The sequence below is a fragment of the Balaenoptera musculus genome, chromosome 13 (genome assembly GCF_009873245.2).
Source record: "Balaenoptera musculus isolate JJ_BM4_2016_0621 chromosome 13, mBalMus1.pri.v3, whole genome shotgun sequence".
Taxonomy (NCBI): domain Eukaryota; kingdom Metazoa; phylum Chordata; class Mammalia; order Artiodactyla; family Balaenopteridae; genus Balaenoptera; species Balaenoptera musculus.
This window is the reverse complement of record NC_045797.1, coordinates 83,005,348-83,024,193: the sequence shown is the minus strand read 5'-3', so window position 1 is coordinate 83,024,193 and position 18,846 is coordinate 83,005,348. Positions and strand designations below refer to the sequence as shown.

At 40.1% G+C, this 18,846-nt stretch overlaps 1 protein-coding gene across 2 annotated transcripts in view; it reads right to left on the bottom strand.

The window, feature by feature from the left end:
* The window catches only part of NOL10 (nucleolar protein 10), an 86,713-nt gene extending 68,433 nt beyond the window's left edge, over positions 1-18,280 (bottom strand). For both annotated transcript variants that reach the window (XM_036873130.1, XM_036873131.1), the window contains exons 1-9: positions 18,107-18,280; positions 14,042-14,087; positions 11,657-11,755; positions 8,468-8,545; positions 7,187-7,224; positions 5,844-5,980; positions 5,038-5,103; positions 3,221-3,281; positions 539-624 (exon numbers count right to left, since the gene is read on the bottom strand). In XM_036873130.1, the coding sequence (XP_036729025.1) occupies positions 539-624; positions 3,221-3,281; positions 5,038-5,103; positions 5,844-5,980; positions 7,187-7,224; positions 8,468-8,545; positions 11,657-11,755; positions 14,042-14,087; positions 18,107-18,172 (677 nt within the window). In that variant the 5' untranslated portion in view covers positions 18,173-18,280. The remainder of the gene's footprint in view (positions 1-538; positions 625-3,220; positions 3,282-5,037; positions 5,104-5,843; positions 5,981-7,186; positions 7,225-8,467; positions 8,546-11,656; positions 11,756-14,041; positions 14,088-18,106) is intronic.
* Positions 18,281-18,846: the final 566 nt, after the last annotated feature.

The following is an 18,846-nucleotide window of genomic DNA, read 5'->3' as shown; positions in this document are numbered from 1 at the left end:
AATGTCTCAAAACATATGTACCAAGCAGTGTAACAGTAAGTACTCTTGTGAGTGGGAAAAGGACAGGGGGCTTATAGGTATTACTTAATTCAAGCTTTAGAGGTTTTCATCCCCCAACTGTGATTTACTTTTCCAATTATTTTAAGTGTAGGAATGGCCAAAGAGGAACAAGAAAATATCAAAACATTGCTTCCCTCTACCTTAGAATTCAAAGCACATATTTTTGTTTGTTAAATGGAGTGGTGGACTCCTGGTTCCACCACCATATCCTACAGAATGGGAAATAGAAATTCCTGCAGTGTATTTGTTTTAACAAAATTCCACGGCAACTAAATAAACAAGGAATTCCATCTGGCTTCCCCACTTGGTGAGCTTTCACAGGAAAGGATTTTTACATAAAACAATCACAAAACCACAACCTCAGATAAACATGTTTTAAGAGTGTCATCCTTTAGCAACTGATTTTAATTTAGTGTTGATAAGTTTGTTTAAATCAGAAGCTGATGAGTATTTAAACTGCGACTTCACTCCCACTTACTCTGAATCAGCTGTGACGCTACTTAAGGCGCAATCTAACAGGCCAACCCTGCCACGCGTCCTCGGGTCCCAACACTCCACTCGGCCCTAAACAAACAAAACACAGTCATTTTAAATACTAGAAAATTTTTAGACAAATACCAAAAAAAAAGCCTCGTTAACACTGATTATCTCGTGGGGAATAAGAATTTAACTTTTTCAAACTTTTTACTTATACCCTTTTTAGTACTGTTAAATGTTTTATCATTAGCTGCATTTATTTTATAATTTAAAAGAAGAAAAGAAGGATGGTTAAGAAAAACAAGTGCAAAACGTGATGCATGATCCTTGAATGGACCTTGATTTGGCTGGTGTGGTTGAGGGGAGAGGAGTTATGAAGACATTTTGGTATAACTGGGAAAATATAAATTTGTAAATATTATTGTATCAATGATAAATGTTTAATATATGTACTACAATAACTATCACAGAAGAAATCAAAATCCAACATATAATATAAAAATCAGGACTTCCCTGGTGGCGCAGTGATTAAGAATCCGCCTGCCAACGCAGGGGACATGGGTTCGAGCCCTGGTCCGGGAAGATCCCACATGCCACGGAGCAACTAAGCCCGTGCGCCACAACTCCTGAGCCTGCGCTCTAGAGCCCACGAGCCACAACTACTGAACCCACATGCCACAACTACTGAAGCCCAAGCGCCTAGAGCCCATGCTCCACAACAAAGAGAAGCCACTGCAATGAGAAGCCTGCTCGCCGCAATGAAGAGTAGCCCCCGCTCGCTGCAGCTAGAGAAAGCCCGTGTGTAGCAACAAAGACCCAACGCAGCCAAAAATAAAGAAAGAAATAAATTTATTTTTTAAAAAAATTAATGTAAAATGAATTTTAAAGTCTGGTCTGACTATGCATATCAAATTTCAAGCCCCCAGTAATCAAGGTACCCAAGGAATTTCAGGAACCCAGCCCTTGGCCTGGGGGGTTCTGCTCTCCCTTCAACAAGTCTCAGGGCTGGTCTTAAAACAGCTGGTGAAAGAGCAGCCTGCTCTAATGCATAACTTCTCTTACAGAGCACGCTTCCTGATTTCTAGCCTAGCTTGCTCTGTAAGGACTCTATTCAAATAAACAATTTTTTCAAGAAAATTATTTTAAAACTTCCCCTTGGTAATCTCAAGAAAAGTAATTAGCAAGATAATGCTTCATTGGCCTGACTTAGGCTTAGTAGTATTATAACACTGTCAACATAGTTTTATATGTTTCCATTAAATCAACCTCATGTGTTCCATTTTGAATCTTAATCTTTTAACATAAAAATAATTTGAGTAAAGATACCTAAATTTCATCCAGATGGATTGGTTTAATAAACTACAGTACATTCAAACAATGGAATCCTATCCATCAGTTTAAAAAAATTACTTTAGGGGTTTCCCTGGTGGCGCAGTGGTTAAGAATCCACCTGCCAATGCAGGAGACTCAGGTTCGAGCCCTGGTCCGGGAAGATCCCACATGCCGCGGAGCAACTAAGCCCGTGCGCCACAACTATTGAGCCTGCGCACTAGAGCCTGCAAGCCACAGCTACTGAAGCCCATGCTCCTAGAACCCGTGTTTCATAACAAGAGAAGCCACTGCAATGAGAAGCCCACGCACCGCAATGAAGAGTAGCCCCTGCTCGCCGCAACTAGAGAAAGCCCACGTGCAGCAACAAAGACCCAACGCAGCCAAAAATAAATTAATTAATTTTTAAAAAATTACTTTAGCTTTATAAGTAATTACAAGTACCAAAGTATAAAGACGTACATTATATACCATTACATTAAAAAAAAAAAGCAAATGAAGAACCATGGTATAATTTCAATTTTGTGAAAAAGTTTTAAAACCATGTTACTAACACATATGCATACCCGCACATACATAGAAAAACAAAAAAAAAAAAAAGGAGAATACTGCAAGCCATTAAAGAGTTACCTCGGGTGTACGAGGATTTGGTAACTGGAAGGCACAGAAGGGTACTTTTTTAATAATACGTTTTTGACATTTTTACCTTTTTTTAAATTATGAGTATTTAACAATATTGTAATTAAAAATGCAAGTCTAGAAAAACTTCTGGTAATCATGAAGGACACTGATTCAAAGGTGCTGTACTTTAAAATGAAAATGTTGTGCATTTATTGAATGCTACTATAGAGGATGTCCAAATCACAACCCTATATACCTTTCCAGTTTATAATGTTTTCAAATAGGTTCTTTCACGTGATTCTCACCAGCACAGCACCTCTATAGAGTTGCCAAGGTAAGTATTATCATCTCCATTTCACTGACGAGAAAAACAAGCCTCAGGGCAAGTCAGTCATAAAACTGACAAGCAGCAGAGAGCTGGGACTGCCTCCTGTTAAGAACAAGAGTGGCAATCACACTGGAGCTGGCAAGTCAGCAGCAACTTCAAGTCTCACCCCCGACGATGACGGCCCTCGCAGACCAAATCAACGCACAAGGGGCACAGTCTGCAGCAACGGCACAGCTGTATCTCTGTGGAACGTGACCCACGGTCCATACGAAGAGCAAACCAGTGGCTTGTGGCTTCATTAGCACCCTGCTCTTAGGGACCAAGCAACGCTGTCTTTAAATAAAACTCCATTCGTTATCAAATACAGAGCAAATGTTCTAAAAAATAAAGTCAACGTACGCTTACCTCTATTGTTCCTGCGGCAAATAAGCCATGCACTGAATTTACGTCACAAACATTATTCTCCCTAAAATAGTAAAGCGATAAGGGAGAGAGTTTTAGCATCTACTTCTGCGGAGGGCGGGGACGACAGACACTCAGTAAACTCTGTAAACAAACAGTAAACCCAATGCTGTGCCGAAGGTGGCAGCAGACGCTCTCGCTCGTCTGCACACGCGAAGCGCCGAGGCCTCGAAGGGGCCAGTGCACGGCACACAGTCCCCGCAGTTTCAGACCCCAGGGTGACACTCTATCTGCCAGGGGACGAGACAAGGAAGGGCATTCTTCAAAAACACTATTCCACCATCGCGAGAACACATTTCCCAATATATTTTCTCCCAAAGCAAAAAGAACACAGGCTATCACTACACCAATCCTGAGACTTGACCAGCTTGTTGAGTACACTGATCTAGGCTCATTTTCTTTTTCTGCAAAATGGTATTCACCAACCTCATATGGTTGTTGTGAGGATTAAATGAAAAAACTACATGTTCAGCACAGCGTCTAGAGTTTACGAGACACTCAATAAATAAAAGTTGTTATTATAAACAGGAAATTCTGCTACTAAAGAGCAGATAACTTTTTATTATTCAAGGATGCATCATGACATTACTATAATTTCTTTTTAAAGAAAATAAGAGGGGGCTTCCCTGGTGGCGCAGTGGTTGAGAATCTGCCTGCCAATGCAGGGGACACGGGTTCGAGCCCTGGTCTGGGAAGATCCCACATGCCGCGGAGCGACTAGGCCCGTGAGCCACAACTACTGAGCCTGCGCGTCTGGAGCCTGTGCTCCGCAACAAGAGAAGCCGCGATAGTGAGAGGCCCGCACACCGCGATGAAGAGTGGCCCCCACTTGCCGCAACTGGAGAAAGCCCTCGCACAGAAATGAAGACCCAACACAGCCATAAATAAAAAAAAAAAAAAAAAAGGAAAAGAAGAGTATTTCAAATCAAGGTGGAAAAAAAAAAAAGAAACCCAGAGTTTACCTGGTTTTTACCACTACCTGTTCTTCCAACCTTTAAAAATCCCTTTCAAAGCAATAAGGAAAATCCAACAAGCTCATTATATACATAGGTGAGAAGTAATCCAGCTTCCACTCTATACTAGCTGTGTGAACTTAAACAAGCTACTTACCCTCTCTGAGTCTCAGCTGCCCTATCTGTAAAATGGAGATAACATAGTACCTATACTGTAAAAATTTGTTATAAGCTTCAAATGAGTGAATATATATAAAATCCTGAATAATGCTTGGCACATAGTAAGTGCTTTCACTACTGCTGTTGTTGCTATTACTCAGTATTAATCCTATTATGACAGATTCATTCCTAAAGGATTTCTCTATGAATAAAACAAAAGTACAGACCATAACATATGATGAAAAGAAAATGTGAAAAAATCTTAAATGTCTGCCAGCAAAAGCATAAAAAAATAAAATTAAAAAATAGTACTCCAAGTTATTTCAAAATTTCTCTATAAAAGAAAATATCACAAAACTAAATCATGAATGAAAATTTAAAGAACACAGCAAAAAACAGTAACTGAATTTCTGGAGTGAGTTAAAAACTCTTCACATATATTAAAAAAATTTTTTTTTTAATTTTACGACATCACTAGGTCTTTCAGTGAATTTTTTGTGTGAGAAAAAATTTAGTGTTACTCTTTTACCTAAGTTGCCCAGAGCTCTGCTTAAATGCAACAACATGTCATGTGACAACAAATTGGGCATCTGGCTTCATCTCCAGGCCAAAATAAATACAGCAGGATTCTTATAACAAAACACTCACGCAGCATCAGTCTGTAGAGGATTCAGGAACCGTCCTTGTTCCAAGTTTAATCTATAAACTTCAGAGCTGCCAAACAATGAATAAAGTAAAAAATCCAGTAAACTACAATGAACGTTTCTTCAAGTAAATATAATTTTTAGAAACATGTATCTGTCATAAAGCATCACTTCCCTTTGTAAAACTGATACAAAAATGTATTCTAAACCTAAAAGATAACCACCTTACTTGTAAGTTGGTTCACGCATAAAAGTGATTTAAACTACCCATGTGCCAAGGAAATATTATGAAGTCATTAAGTAGAATATTATTTACAAATAACACAGAGAATACAAGATCCAAAATGTATCTATAAGTGTATGTATATAAGACTACAATGAAATAACAATAAAATACTAATAAGGGTTTCCTCTGAGTGGCATAATTATGGGTGATTTTTTTTTCTTCTTTATTCTTTTTTATATATTCCCAATTTTCTAAAACGGATATGTATTATTTTTATAATCATAAAGAAGGCAGCATTTAAGAATAAAAGTTTTAAAATGCATGCAATGGGGCTAAGATACTGACTTCACACCACTGCTACACTACTGGGTCACCCATGTCTCTCTAGATTTAGAGCACCATGCTAATAGAAGTCAAGGATGTAATTCCTAAATGAGCCAGTCACTTTGGAACTACACTCTTTGAGCAACTATAAGGCAGGGATAATGTCTTATTCTTCTTTTAATCCCTCTCCTCAATTTTAAGAACAGAAGTTGCCTGGGGAGGTGGAAAGGAGAAAACAAAGGGTGATTAGATCCCAATACCTTGCGCCAACAAAGTACAAGTCACAGGATGGATAATGGTAAGAAAAATCTCTCCCAAACTTTGGTATTCTGGTTTTGTAGTAGAAACCTGATTGTGAATGAAATTCGATGTATCTATCATTATGCAAGAAGACAACCTGAAAATGAAACAAGAAAATTAGTTTGCTTAGGTTAAAGTATTTATTTCATCATCATCACTGAAACCGGCAAAGCAAGAAAATCTCTGATCTCTCTCATCCTCCTTCTTGCTCTCTGTAAACCCATGTGTATAAACACAACTCGCCATCACGGTTAAGAAATGTGTTTAAGAATCAAACCTCTCCATTAGTTACTTAATGCCTTCCTGCATCTTAGATAGGTTTTTTGGCAAACTTTACCTTCTAACTGAAAGACTTAATACAAATGCCCTTCATTTATCTGGCACCAGCACTTTGTAATGAAGAGCACTGCTCAGTAACCTCAGTGAGTCATTTCCTATTTTACTTAAGAACACATTTTAATAACCTCACTATTATCACACAGTTTGACAGACTCCTTGTATAAATTTAACGTATTACAAAGGTATCTTAAAAATCTGCAGATGGTATTTAAAAGCAAATTTATCAATATCTAGAGAAAATATACTATAAAATTACAAGTCCCAAAACATGATAAACGGCTACCACAGGCAAAAGGATAAACTGTACTCCACGGTTTCCAGAACTGAAGACAACATAGAAAGCATGTCAGCTCTGAAAATTCAATTTTCCTTCATGATGACATCTGTAAAAGTTTTTCATTTTAAATTGAATAAGGCACTTTTACTGACAATCTCGTAACTGTTGAAAATTACTACAAGAGTTGAAAGATGCACTAATAGCACCAAAAAAGAAAGAAAAGGAAACATAAATATATTAGCTGTGTCTTGAACTGTTTCAGTATATGCACAACCACTTATTTGCAGGGTTAAGAGAATTAAACGTACAACACTGCTACTGTACTTTTCACATATGAATAAGAAAATGAAAATAATAAATGCAATAATGAAAATCACACATCTAGAACATAAGATGGTCTAAAAAGATGACTGCTATCAATTCTTAAAACTACAGAAAAGGTTTCATTCATACATGCTATGGAAAACTTACTTCGATATTAGACTGGCCAAAGGCTATCTCTATCCCGGTTGTCACATACATGTGACAAACTAAATATATATTAATAGAAAACAATAGGTTTTATTTTACTATACAGCCATTTTAAATTTAACAATGGAAACATCATAAAAACACTTATCGTAAAAACAAATCCCACTCATTCACTTCTTGAGGACAGGCAGTAAAAACCAATGCTATAAAGCATACCTTTGAATAGTCATCAGACAAAGTTTCAAAGGTGACAACTGAAAAATAAGAAATAGTAGGAAAAATACAATTATCAGTCCACTTTTTTAATAAAAATACAAACTTGATGCAAAGATTCTAATGCAACACAAATACTATATACAAATGCTGGGGTTTTCTTCCTTTTTTTGCACCTACATAACACAAGAACAAAGTTTCCATGTTATATTGCCCCCCAAGACACCAAATGGAAAATTAAAAGCGTTATAGTTTCTTTATACAGATCAGCTAGATTTTCTACAGAACTGAAGCAAATTAAATAATAAATTTACAAAACATAATGACTTCTAAATTTTGTCAGTTTTTCTGAGATGTTCAAAGTAAAACAACAAACATTAAAAACTCAAAACTTTTTGCTTTAAAAAAGGTAACAGTAACTTTTTACTCATTCACAGTATACCTGCTAAATGAAAATAAAGAATGAAAACAGTTATTATTAGCGGCACATGGAGTTTGTCCTGTTTTTTAAAAAGAAGACAGTGAAACAAGTTAAGAGAATACATATCCCATTAACTTCTTTTCCCTCAATCTCAAACATGGGGCCACCTGACAAAAATACCTGAACTCTCCCATTTCAACCTGCGCCCTGTGCCAGGCAGAATTCTAAGAATGACCCCACTGGCCTTCCCCCTGGGACAGTCCCCTCCTCCGGAGAGTGCGGGTGGACGCTGTCAACGTAAGGAGACACCGCTCTTGTGATTACATCACGTTCTATGGCAAAGGAGAGATTTATAATCACACGAGCCCTTTCAAAGCAGAGTTTTCTCCAGCTGGCGGCAGAAGGGACGGTCAGAGAGATTCAGAGCACAAGAAGGATCCAATGAGCTGCTGCTGGCTTGAAGGAGGAGGGGACCAGGTGAGGAGGAATGCAGGGGTCTCTAGAAGCTGAGCATGGCCCCAGGCTGACAGCCAGCAGCAAAGGGGTCCCTAGCCCTACAACCAAAACAAACTGCATTCTGCCAACATCCTGTATGTTTGAAAAGGGGTCTTGCCCAGGGCCCCTGGAAGAGTCCTACCTGGCTGACACCTTGAGGTCAGCCCTGAGCACAGAACACAGGAAAGCCTGGACGGACTTTACCTACAGAGCTATGAGCTAATAAATGAATCTTTTTTAAGCTGCCACGTTTATTGCAATTTGTTACACAGCACAGAAAACTGATACACAACCCATGCCCATTTTAAAAAGCAGAAAAGCAGCCAAATATAAAAACTATTTTTGTGATTTCAAATATAACCTCTTACCTTCTGAATCTAAACACCTTTCAAACTTCAAGGATAATTGATAGGTGTCATAACATCGAACTCGAGGTTTATATGTTCCTATAAAAAAATTTAATGTGATGTAAAACCTAAAGGACATACTTTTCATTATCAATATCCTGCAGATATGTTGAGTACACTTTTTGTTTAGAGGTAAGTAAGATTCATTATAAGCACATCAAACAAAAAGAACTTAAAAGCAGCCCTCTCCTAAAATGGATGGCTAGTGGGAAGCTGGTGCACAGCACAGGGAGATCAGCTTGATGCTTTGTGACAATCTAGAGGCGTGGGATAAGGAGGATGGGAGGGAGGCTCAAGAGGGGGGGATATGGAGACATGTGTATGCATATGGCTGATTCACTTTGTTGTACAGCAGAAACTAACACAACACTGTAAAGCAATTATACGCCAATAAAGGTATTAAAAAAAAAAGCAGCCCTCTCCAACATCCCAAGGGAAAAATGAACAAAGGATATAAACAAGCAAGACACAGAAAATGTATAAACCTGTGTATGAAATACAAATAGCTAATCAACTTCACAAATAATCTAACAAAGTAGATTTTTAAAAAATTAGTTTTTGTCAATATTTATAAAATAGATAAATAATAAGAACCTGCTGTATAAAAAAACAAAATAAAATTCAAAAATTCAAAAAACAAATTCAAAAAAAATTAGTTTTTGTCTATCAAATGGCAGAGATGAAAAAATGGTTAGTATCTGCATTGAGGTTGCTGTTCAAAAAAAGTGCTCTCATACTTTGGTGATAAGTATAAATTGTTACAAATTCTTTGGAGGACAATCTGGCAATATCTGTAAAATATGTGATGCTCATACACCTTATATCTGTATTTCAACTTATACAAATTTATTCTACAGAAACACACCCATAAGTGTACCAAAGACATGAAGAATGTTCACTGCAGCATTATTTACTGATGGCCAAAAATTGAAAGCAAATTAAATGTCCACTGATAGGGAAACGATTAAATAAATGATGGTAAATCATTATAGAGGTTATAAAGAGGATGACGCAGACCTGTAACTCCTGACATGGAAAGCTGCCAAAACATATTACAAAGTGAAAGGGAGAGTGAGTAGAGCAGGTGCAGTGAGGGCTGCAGAGTGGCGCTTATACAGTGATCTGGCTTTTGTAAAACTCAACAATGACAATGTTAGTACTCTGTACAGAAAGAAGATGGAGGAATAAGCACAGTGATATTTTGTATATTTTAGTGTCATCTTAGGGCCTTTCACATTTTATCTTATGTATTTCTATAATGTTTGCATTTTTTATAAGTTTATCATGAAAAGAAAAAGACTGACTTTTAAAACCACTAAGGATATTTTTAAAAGAAAGGAATGAAGTAGTCCTATGTTTTCTGGCATGGATCAAAGCCCAAGATCTCATTTAAAAATAGTATATAGGGCTTCCCTGGTGGCGCAGTGGTTGAGAATCTGCCTGCTAATGCAGGGGACACGGGTTCGAGCCCTGGTCTGGGAAGATCCCACATGCCACGGAGCAGCTGGGCCCGTGAGCCACAGCTACTGAGCCTGCGCGTCTGGAGCCTGTGCCCCGCGACGGGAGGGGCCGCGATAGTGAAAGGCCCGCGCACCGCGATGAAGAGCGGTCCCCGCACCGCGATGAAGAGTGGCCCCCACTTGCCTCAACTAGAGAAAGCCCTCGCATGAACCGAAGACCCAACACAGCCAAAAAAAAAAATAAAATAAAATAAATAAATAAAGTAGCTATAAAAAAGAAAAGTGCTTTTAAAAAAAAAAATATATATATATATATAGTATATAGTATAGTATATATACACACACATACTCTATATACAATATATATGTTATATATAATCTATAATTATAATCTAGATTCTGAACATAAAACTGGACGCTAAAAAATGTGGATAGTGTTAGTAATGAGACAACCATTGACACAGAAAAAAAGAGACTAGCACGTGGATGTATAAAAGTTGTCAAATAAGAAAGTGGTTGGAAAAGAGATATAGATGGATAATGTTAAGCCAACAAAAAAAATGTAAGTGGACAATACCCAGGATATATGCAGCAAAATCACAACCAAAAACAGGTTGGGTAATGCTGTTCTAACTTATAATACATTAAAAGTTTCCTATATTTGATGACTTTTTGATACTGATGAATACTGCTAACATAAAATCTTAGTGACATAAAAAATACTAGTATATGATAGAGAAAATCATTATGATAAAAATGACCTTTCCTATCATTCATTGTTGGTGGGAGTACAAAATGATCTGACTACTTTGGAAAACCATCTGGCAGTTTCTTATCAAACTAAATATATAGCTACCCTATGACCCAGCAATGTCCTCAAAACAGACTTGTACAAGATGGTTCATAATGCTTTACCAGTAACAGTCGAAGAATGAAAATAGCCCAGGTGTCCACCAAAGGAAGAATAAATTAACAAAGTGTGGCATATTCCTATAAGGAAATACCATGTGCTAATAAAAAAAGAACACATTACTGACACATATAATGACATGAATGAATCTGAAATATGAAGTCCTAGATGAAATAAGTCTTACACAAAAAAAGTACATAGTGTATGACTGCACTTACATGAAGTCCATTTAAAACAGGCTACACTTGTCTGTGGTGAAAAAATAAATCACAGCAGAAGCTGGCTACACATGGGTGGGAGCAGGGATTGACTGTGAGGGGCATAACGGAATGCTCTGGATGAAAGAATGTTTTGTATCTTGGTAGGGGTTTGGGCTACACAGGCGTATGCATTTGTCCAAACTCATCAATGTACTTATACAAATTTATCTTTAAAAAAAAAGCCATAAACGAATACTGAACTCTAGTTAATGATGTACACACTGAGGTATTTAGGGGTGAAGTATACTAATACCTGCAACTTACTCTGAAATGCATCAAAAAACAGGATGGATTGATGGATGGCAGAAAGATAGATAGACAGATATGTGATGAAGCAAATACAGCAAACTATTGAAGAATCTAGGTGACAGGCTGTTCACTATACAGTTTTTTCAATATTTCTATATGTTTGAAATTTTTTAATAATAAAATGTCAGGGTAATTTTTAAAAAGTGACCTTTCCCACCACAGCATTTCCTGCTACGAAGTATATGTAAATCATAACCAAAAAGATACTTACCAGTTGCTAAAATATACTGTCCATCTTTTGATACCTTAATAGTGGTACAAACAGTAGGCATTTCAAAATCCTGAATAAGTTCAATTCTCCTACGGACATCTACAAAGAAAGAAGATAAATAACTGGTTTAACCGCCACGTGCTTACTCTGTGTCCAGGAACACAGTATTCAGAGTGGTCACTACCAACGGCAACGCCCCAGTGCTTCCCAGCCTCGGGAAGGCGCACGGACACAGCCCTGCCCATGACACAGCAAGCTTTTCTCTTAGCTCATACCTTATTTTTCTAAACTAAGTATTTTATTTTTATGTTTCAAAAAGGAAAAAGTGTCATCGTTAATTGGAAAAAAAATGTCCATAATAGTGCATCAAACATCCAGTTTCAAGCCCGGGATAAAGGGGGAACAGAATAAACATTAAACCACTATTGTTATTCAATCATGGATCATGGCTAAGACAAAAATCTTTACCATTTTTTCTCCTAAATAATAACAAGTCTAAACCTTTAAAATCTTAAGTTTATATAAGAAGCTGCTACCAAGCTGACTTTTGCCTCTTTGTGGCAGCACTGATCTGCGGCCAAGAAGATCCAGGCTAGCGGAAGCCTTAGAGCAATCTTTCTGGGTCAAAACACTTAAACGTACTCTCACAGAAACTGGTTTCCTGCAACAAGAAAGTGTGGGTTCTTGCTGGCTGCTATTGTAACAATGTGCTCACTGTAAGGACCGTGTATGACTCTCTGGCACATTACTGCCTTGTTCACTAAACCAACCAACTGAGCAGGAGTGGCCCACTCAATTTGGAAGACACATGACAGTTTTGAGATGGGCTGGAAAGGAGTCAATGAACAATTTTTTCCTCTAAGTAATCTGAATCTGTTTTCTTACACGCTAGAACACTGGAGTGTAATGAGAGAATCAGAAGAAATCAACATCAGTAAGCACTGCGAAAGCAGCAATTATTCTTTTCCTTTGATTTAAAGTTGTAATTTTCTAATTTTATATAAAGCCTACTTTTCCAAGATGCTTGCTTTGAGGTATTTATCTCACATCCAGAAACCTTTTCAATATCTTAGGTCTTTGATTTTCAGAAAATAACTTGAACAAAATATGTGGGAAGTTAATCATCTTTCAACTATGACAAGTTGTAACAGAAAAAATTTAATGAAAATTTGTCCAAAATGATTTAAGTTAAAAACTGATCTTACAAACCTATCTTCCCTGCTGTCATAACTTAAAGAATCAAAATCTTCTACAATGATCATATGTTCATGTTCATATGTCCTGTATGTAAAATTACTTTGTTCAGAAAGAAAATGTTCATTGTCTCTGTATCTCAAAAACTGACAAATGGATTTAACAAATGGAAAAAGATATGATACACATGAAAACAAAGTGATTATGGAAGTGTTAGGAGAGCTAGTCCTTCTAGCACTGCTTGCATCCTATTGGTCTTGCTGGGTATGGCAAGACTGTGAGGCCCTGGCCACTCCTTTACCTGAGTCATTTCTCAGCATTATTTATGCAGCTGGGAACCTCCACAGGTGAGTGTCCTCTAGACAAACAGCAGGCTTGTTTACTGCTTGCTGTGAAGGCAGTGGACTTCTCAAGTTCAGTGTTCCTCAGCTGCAACACAAACCCACTGCATGCAGTGCACCCATCTGGGCCACACTGAGTGCCCCTGTGAACTTGGGCAGGGGGGTGACAGAAGCATGCTGGTGCTCATGCTATCTGCTGTGCCGCCTGAGTAATGGAGCCCTTGTCTCTGACCCAGGAGTCCTACGTCTTCTGCTATCATCCAGGAAACAGTAACAAGCTAACTTACTAGTGCTTAAGTAGGTAAAATCAAACCCCATACCCACGGGACTGTATCAAGCACAACAAAGGTTTTCTTAAGAAGGAAAAGGGGGCTTCCCTGGTGGCGCAGTGGTTAAGAGTCCACCTGCCAATGCAGGGGACACGGGTTCAAGCCCTGGTCCAGGAAGATCCCACCTGCCGCGGAGAAACTCACCCCGTGCGCCACAACTACTGAGCCCGCGTGCCACAACTGCTGAAGCCCGCACGCCTAGAGCCCATGCTCCACAACAAGAGAAGCCACCGCAATGAGAAGCCCGCACACCGCAAGGAAGAGTAGCCCCCGCTCGCCGCAACTAGAGAAAACCCGCACGCAGCAACAAAAAAACCCAACAGAGCCAAAAAAAAAAAAAAAAAAAAATAAAAATTAAAAAAAAAAAAAAAAAAAGAAGGAAAAGGGCAGGAAGTTTATTTTCCACTGCATGAATTCCACTGTGTTTTTGTAAACCTTCAGTTAAATATGATAACAATAAATGAGAAAAGCATTATAACGTGGATCACAAATGTAACTGAAATGAAAAAAATAATACTCACTGACATCTTTCTTCTGAAGTGCTCTCTTTTTCCTGTCAGAAAGCCACTTAAAGAAAAAAAGAGACTTTATTTTAAAACATATTTACTTGAATTGTTTCTCTGCTTACAAAAATAATACATGCTCATATTAAAAAATTGAAACTTTACAGGAATATGTCACATAGAAAATGAAAATGAAAATACTCTGTAACCCTACTGTTAACATCCTGTTACATGGATTTTTTTCTGTTATATATTTACATAAACTAGACAGTAAATTTTTAGAACTTCCATATTTTACACAAGAGAAAACTAGCTCATCTAATCAGCCTAAGGGAAAGGAGTGAGCCTCAAATGTTATGGGTTGTAACTAACATATAGAACTTCATTTAGGTGAAATTGTACAAAGCAAACATTAAATGGAGAAAGTTTCTTAAAGAAATATATTTTTTACAAAACATAAACCTAGATAAATAACTGACCAAACAGCTGACACTTGATAATAAAGAAATGATACTTTTAAAAGTCCCATTCGCTGACACCAGATTTTGTTCTGTAATTCCTGTACCTTATTTTAGCTTGCAGCATAGGTCCATTGCATGAACAGGTGCCAATGATGAAGCACTAATCACTACGATTACCTTAAAGCAGTGGTTCACAACCAGGGCCAATTTTGCCTCCAAAGGGCATCTGGCAATTCTTAAAGCGCACTTGGCTGCCACAGTGGGAAGGGGTGGGCGCTCCTGGCAACTAGTGGGTAGAGGTCAGGGATGCTGCCAAAGCTCCTACAAGGCACAGGGCAGCCTGTACAACAAGCGCTGTCCAGCCCAACACGTCAATAATGACGAGGTTGAGAAGCCATACCCTCAGGAAATCAAAGAAAAGCAAGAGAAAAATTAACAGATGTCACTTCTAAAAGCACAAACCCAATGTACAGCCCATGTCAGACACAGGACATTATAATCTTTAGGACTCTCTGGTCATGTAGTCCCACTCCTGAAGACCCTAAGTGTGACGCCTGAGGCAGTGTCGACACTGGAACAGGTGTCACTCTTTGAAGGGCCTGAGTCTGAGCCAGAGCTCTCCTCCTGCCTTTGTCTTTAGGGCATTGATTTACAGGTCTGTGCTAGACTTCGTGATTACACTGCTCTGATTTCATTTTAGGCAGAAATGTTTCAATTAAAGGTGATGTTAGGGCTTCCCTGGTGGCGCAGTGGTTGAGAATCTGCCTGCCAATGCAGGGGACACGGGTTCGAGCCCTGGTCTGGGAAGATCCCACATGCCGCGGAGCAACTAAGCCCGTGAGCCACAACTACTGAGCCTGCGCGTCTGGAGCCTGTGCTCCGCAACAAGAGAGGCCGCGATGGTGAGAGGCCCGCGCACCGCGATGAAGAGTGGTCCCCACTTGCCACAACTAGAGAAAGCCCTCGCACAGAAACGAAGACCCAACACAGCCATAAATAAATAAATAAATAAATAAAAGAACGTGAATTTCTTTAAAAAAAAGAAAAAGGTGATGTTAAACTATATTTCTGGGCACTCGATACATTCTTCTACATCAACCTAATAGAAGCAAAACAAAGGGCTTCTCCTTTAATAGGCGATTCGATTTCCTCTTCTCAGGGAGTTATGCTAAAAAAGGGGGCAGTTCATTCAATAGCTGGTCTCACACATCATGAGCTTGGGGCAAAGAGGAGGGGACTGAGATTGCCTCCTAAATGGGAGCCTGGGACCTAAAAGAGCCAGAAATTCCTTACAACAGTGATGATGGAAAACAGTTGAAAAATGATGAAAAACAGTTCACTCTGGAGTTTCTGTACAAACTGACAGCACTACAGGAGAGCACACAAGACAGAGTCAGCGCGGGGCAGGAATGAATCAGTCTAAGTTTTAGAAGTTCACCAAAGAACTGAAAGTTGTCACTGATATCAGGCATCCTCTTTGTGCTCCATAAAATCACAGCTGATAGAGAATGTCACTTTACCAATGCCAAATAATTTAACCAGAAACCCAGCAAAAGAGCTCTGGGAATGCTGATGACCTAATTCTCTCACTGGACAGGCACCCCGCCATTGTTGAAAAAAAACAAAAGAAAAGAAAAGAAAAAAAAAAAAAAACCCTGCTTGATCTTACATTTGAAGTAGGTAAAGCAAAATAGGCAATTTGTTGATAAGTCAGAATTACTTTAAAAGAAGATTCAGAGAGATTCCCTAACAGGATACACATACCTGTTTACTCAGCATTTCCACCTGATGTTTATCAGAACATCAAACCTTCAGTACCAAAAATAAAACTTTTAATACCTTTTGCTCACTACCGTCCCCCGACCCCCAATGTGCTCAATTCTCCATTTCAGTTATCAGCAACACCGTGTACCCCGTTATTCAGATCCAAACCCTAAGAGTTCTCTCTTGATTCTTTCCTTCGCCTCAACTCCCTACGACTATCCAACCCATTAGCCTACCTCCAAAACACCTCCTTTACCCCACCCAGTCTTAGCATCTCCTCTGCTACCATCCTAGCCCGAGCCACCCATCTCTCAGGTGGACCACCTAACTCATCCCCACTCACACCCTCCCCAGCTGCAGTAATTTACCAGAGAGCAGCCAGTCTGAAACCCAGCAACAGCTTCCAACAGCACTAAGAATACAACCCTAACTTCCTGCCTTGGCCTACAAGGCCCACCTCTCCAGCCTCAGCTGTCCCCACCCTCTTGCCCCACTCAGCATTCCACAGCCACAACCTGTGCTTCTCCTGTTTCTCCAACGTGCCAAGTGCCTTCCATCGTGGGTCACTGACACTTTCTGTTCCCTCAGTACGGAAAACTCTTCCTTTCCCCCATCTTCACAAGACTCGATCCTTTTCATCATCCAAGTTCCTGTTCAAATGTTACCCCCTTGTAGAGGGGCCTTCCCTGAGGGCTTGAGTCCAAACCACTTTCTCTAAACAATTCATCCACAAGTGCTCTCTTATAGACACTCAGCACTCAAAGCACTTTTCAGTATCTGAAGTTGTCCTATTTGCTTACTTATTATCCTTTTCCCCAACAGGGAACCTTATCTGACCGGTTCATCACGTATCCCAACACTTAGAACAGGGCTGCCTGCAGGTACTCACGTCTCAGCAAATGTGCAGAACCAAAGAACAAAATGAGAAGGATCATGCTGTGTGACAAGCAGCTGGAGAACGAGGAGTTATTTAACCTGAATTCTGAGAAGAATCTAATCACTGGCTCCAAACCTTTTAGGGTCGGACACAAGGAAGAGTTACACTTATTCTGATTTCCAAGGGCAGGGCTCAGAGCAACAGAGCCATGTAGAAAGGGGGCGTGTTTTAAAACAACTGTCTAACAAGCAGTCTCAAAATGGAAGAGCTTCTGCCAAAAGTTTCTTCTCACTGGCAGTGCTTCGACAGCAGCCTGACCAGCACTTATGAGAAATAACATCCAAGCTACAGAGCCTAGGCGGATGGCTCTGGACAAGTCACCCTTCCCCTCGCTGGATCTCTTGCATATTTTCAACATGAAAAGATTGGAAGAGAATGGCTGACTTTCCAAACGCTTTCCAATTCTGATGTCCTAAGACTCAACGAAATCAAGTTAAGTTCAGCAAGGTTCAAAAATACTGCCGTCCACATCATAAATGCTGCTGACGCAAAGTCTGCATTTCTCTTCACTGCTGCATTTCTAGAACTTGGCATATAACAGGAATTCAACGAAAAGCTGATGAGCGGGCATTAAAATGGGGGAGAAATACCTGTCAACCAATTTGTCCACGTTTTCCTCCTCGGTGTGGCAGCGGCTGTGAACATTATACAAGCCCAAAGGGACAGTTCCTCTGTTCTAGAGAACTTTACCCCAAAAAAGTTCAAGCCAACTCATCAATCCCGATCACCCCTCGGCCCAGGTTCTGGCGCGGTAACAGCACTGTCCTCGTCTCCCAGCACCGACCAGCTCCCCTAGGCACCGTCCCTGGGCTCTGGGCCTCCCCTAGTCTGGGGCCGGCCCGGGCCCAGCGGAAACTACCAGGGACAGGGAGGAGGAGAGGGGCGGCTGCCCCGCGAAGAGGAGGACCCAACGTGACTCACCTCGGGAAGGGACTTGCCGCAGCTGAGACTGTAAATCTTCACTTCGTTGAGGCTGGAGACCTGCATCGCGGCGCCGAGGAGCAGCGACCCCCGTTCCAGTCCAGGACGCTGCAGTACGCGCAAGAACCCGAAATCTCAGGGCCTCCTGGGGCGCCTGGGCGGCGTGGGGCCGGGGCGCCGGCGCTGGGTGATGACGCACTTCCGGGCGCCGGGAAAAAAAGCGCCGGTCCCGGAAGTGGAAAAGTGGCGGAGTTAGGGAAGAGTAACTAGTGAGGTCTGGGAGGCGGCGGGGCTGGGAGCGACATTAATCTGGGGAGGGCGAAGAACTGCTTTCCCTTTTCTCAGCAGGGAGGAGCAGGAAGCTCTTAGGGTCGCTGCTCAGGCCGAAGGGACGAGGTACCCGGGAGGGCGAGGCTGTCTGGGCTGACTGAGGCTTTGGGGGTCCGGTCAGGGAATCCAGGGAGAGAATGCGACCTGGGAGCGAATTCAGAGTGGAAGTGAGTTCTTTTCTCACCAGTGTTTCTGCAATATTACATTAGAAATAAAAGCTTTTTTAAAATGATATTAAAAAATATTTTCATCTGGAATTGACAGTTATCCTGCAGGGGAGCAAAATTTTCCACCCCAAAATGTCTCTTTGGCATGCGTATTATTTCAAGCTGAAACCAATCAAGGCCCCAAAGACACAGGAAGAAACTTTGACCTTCCCCTTGACTGTCTAGAAGAATGTAGATAGAGGA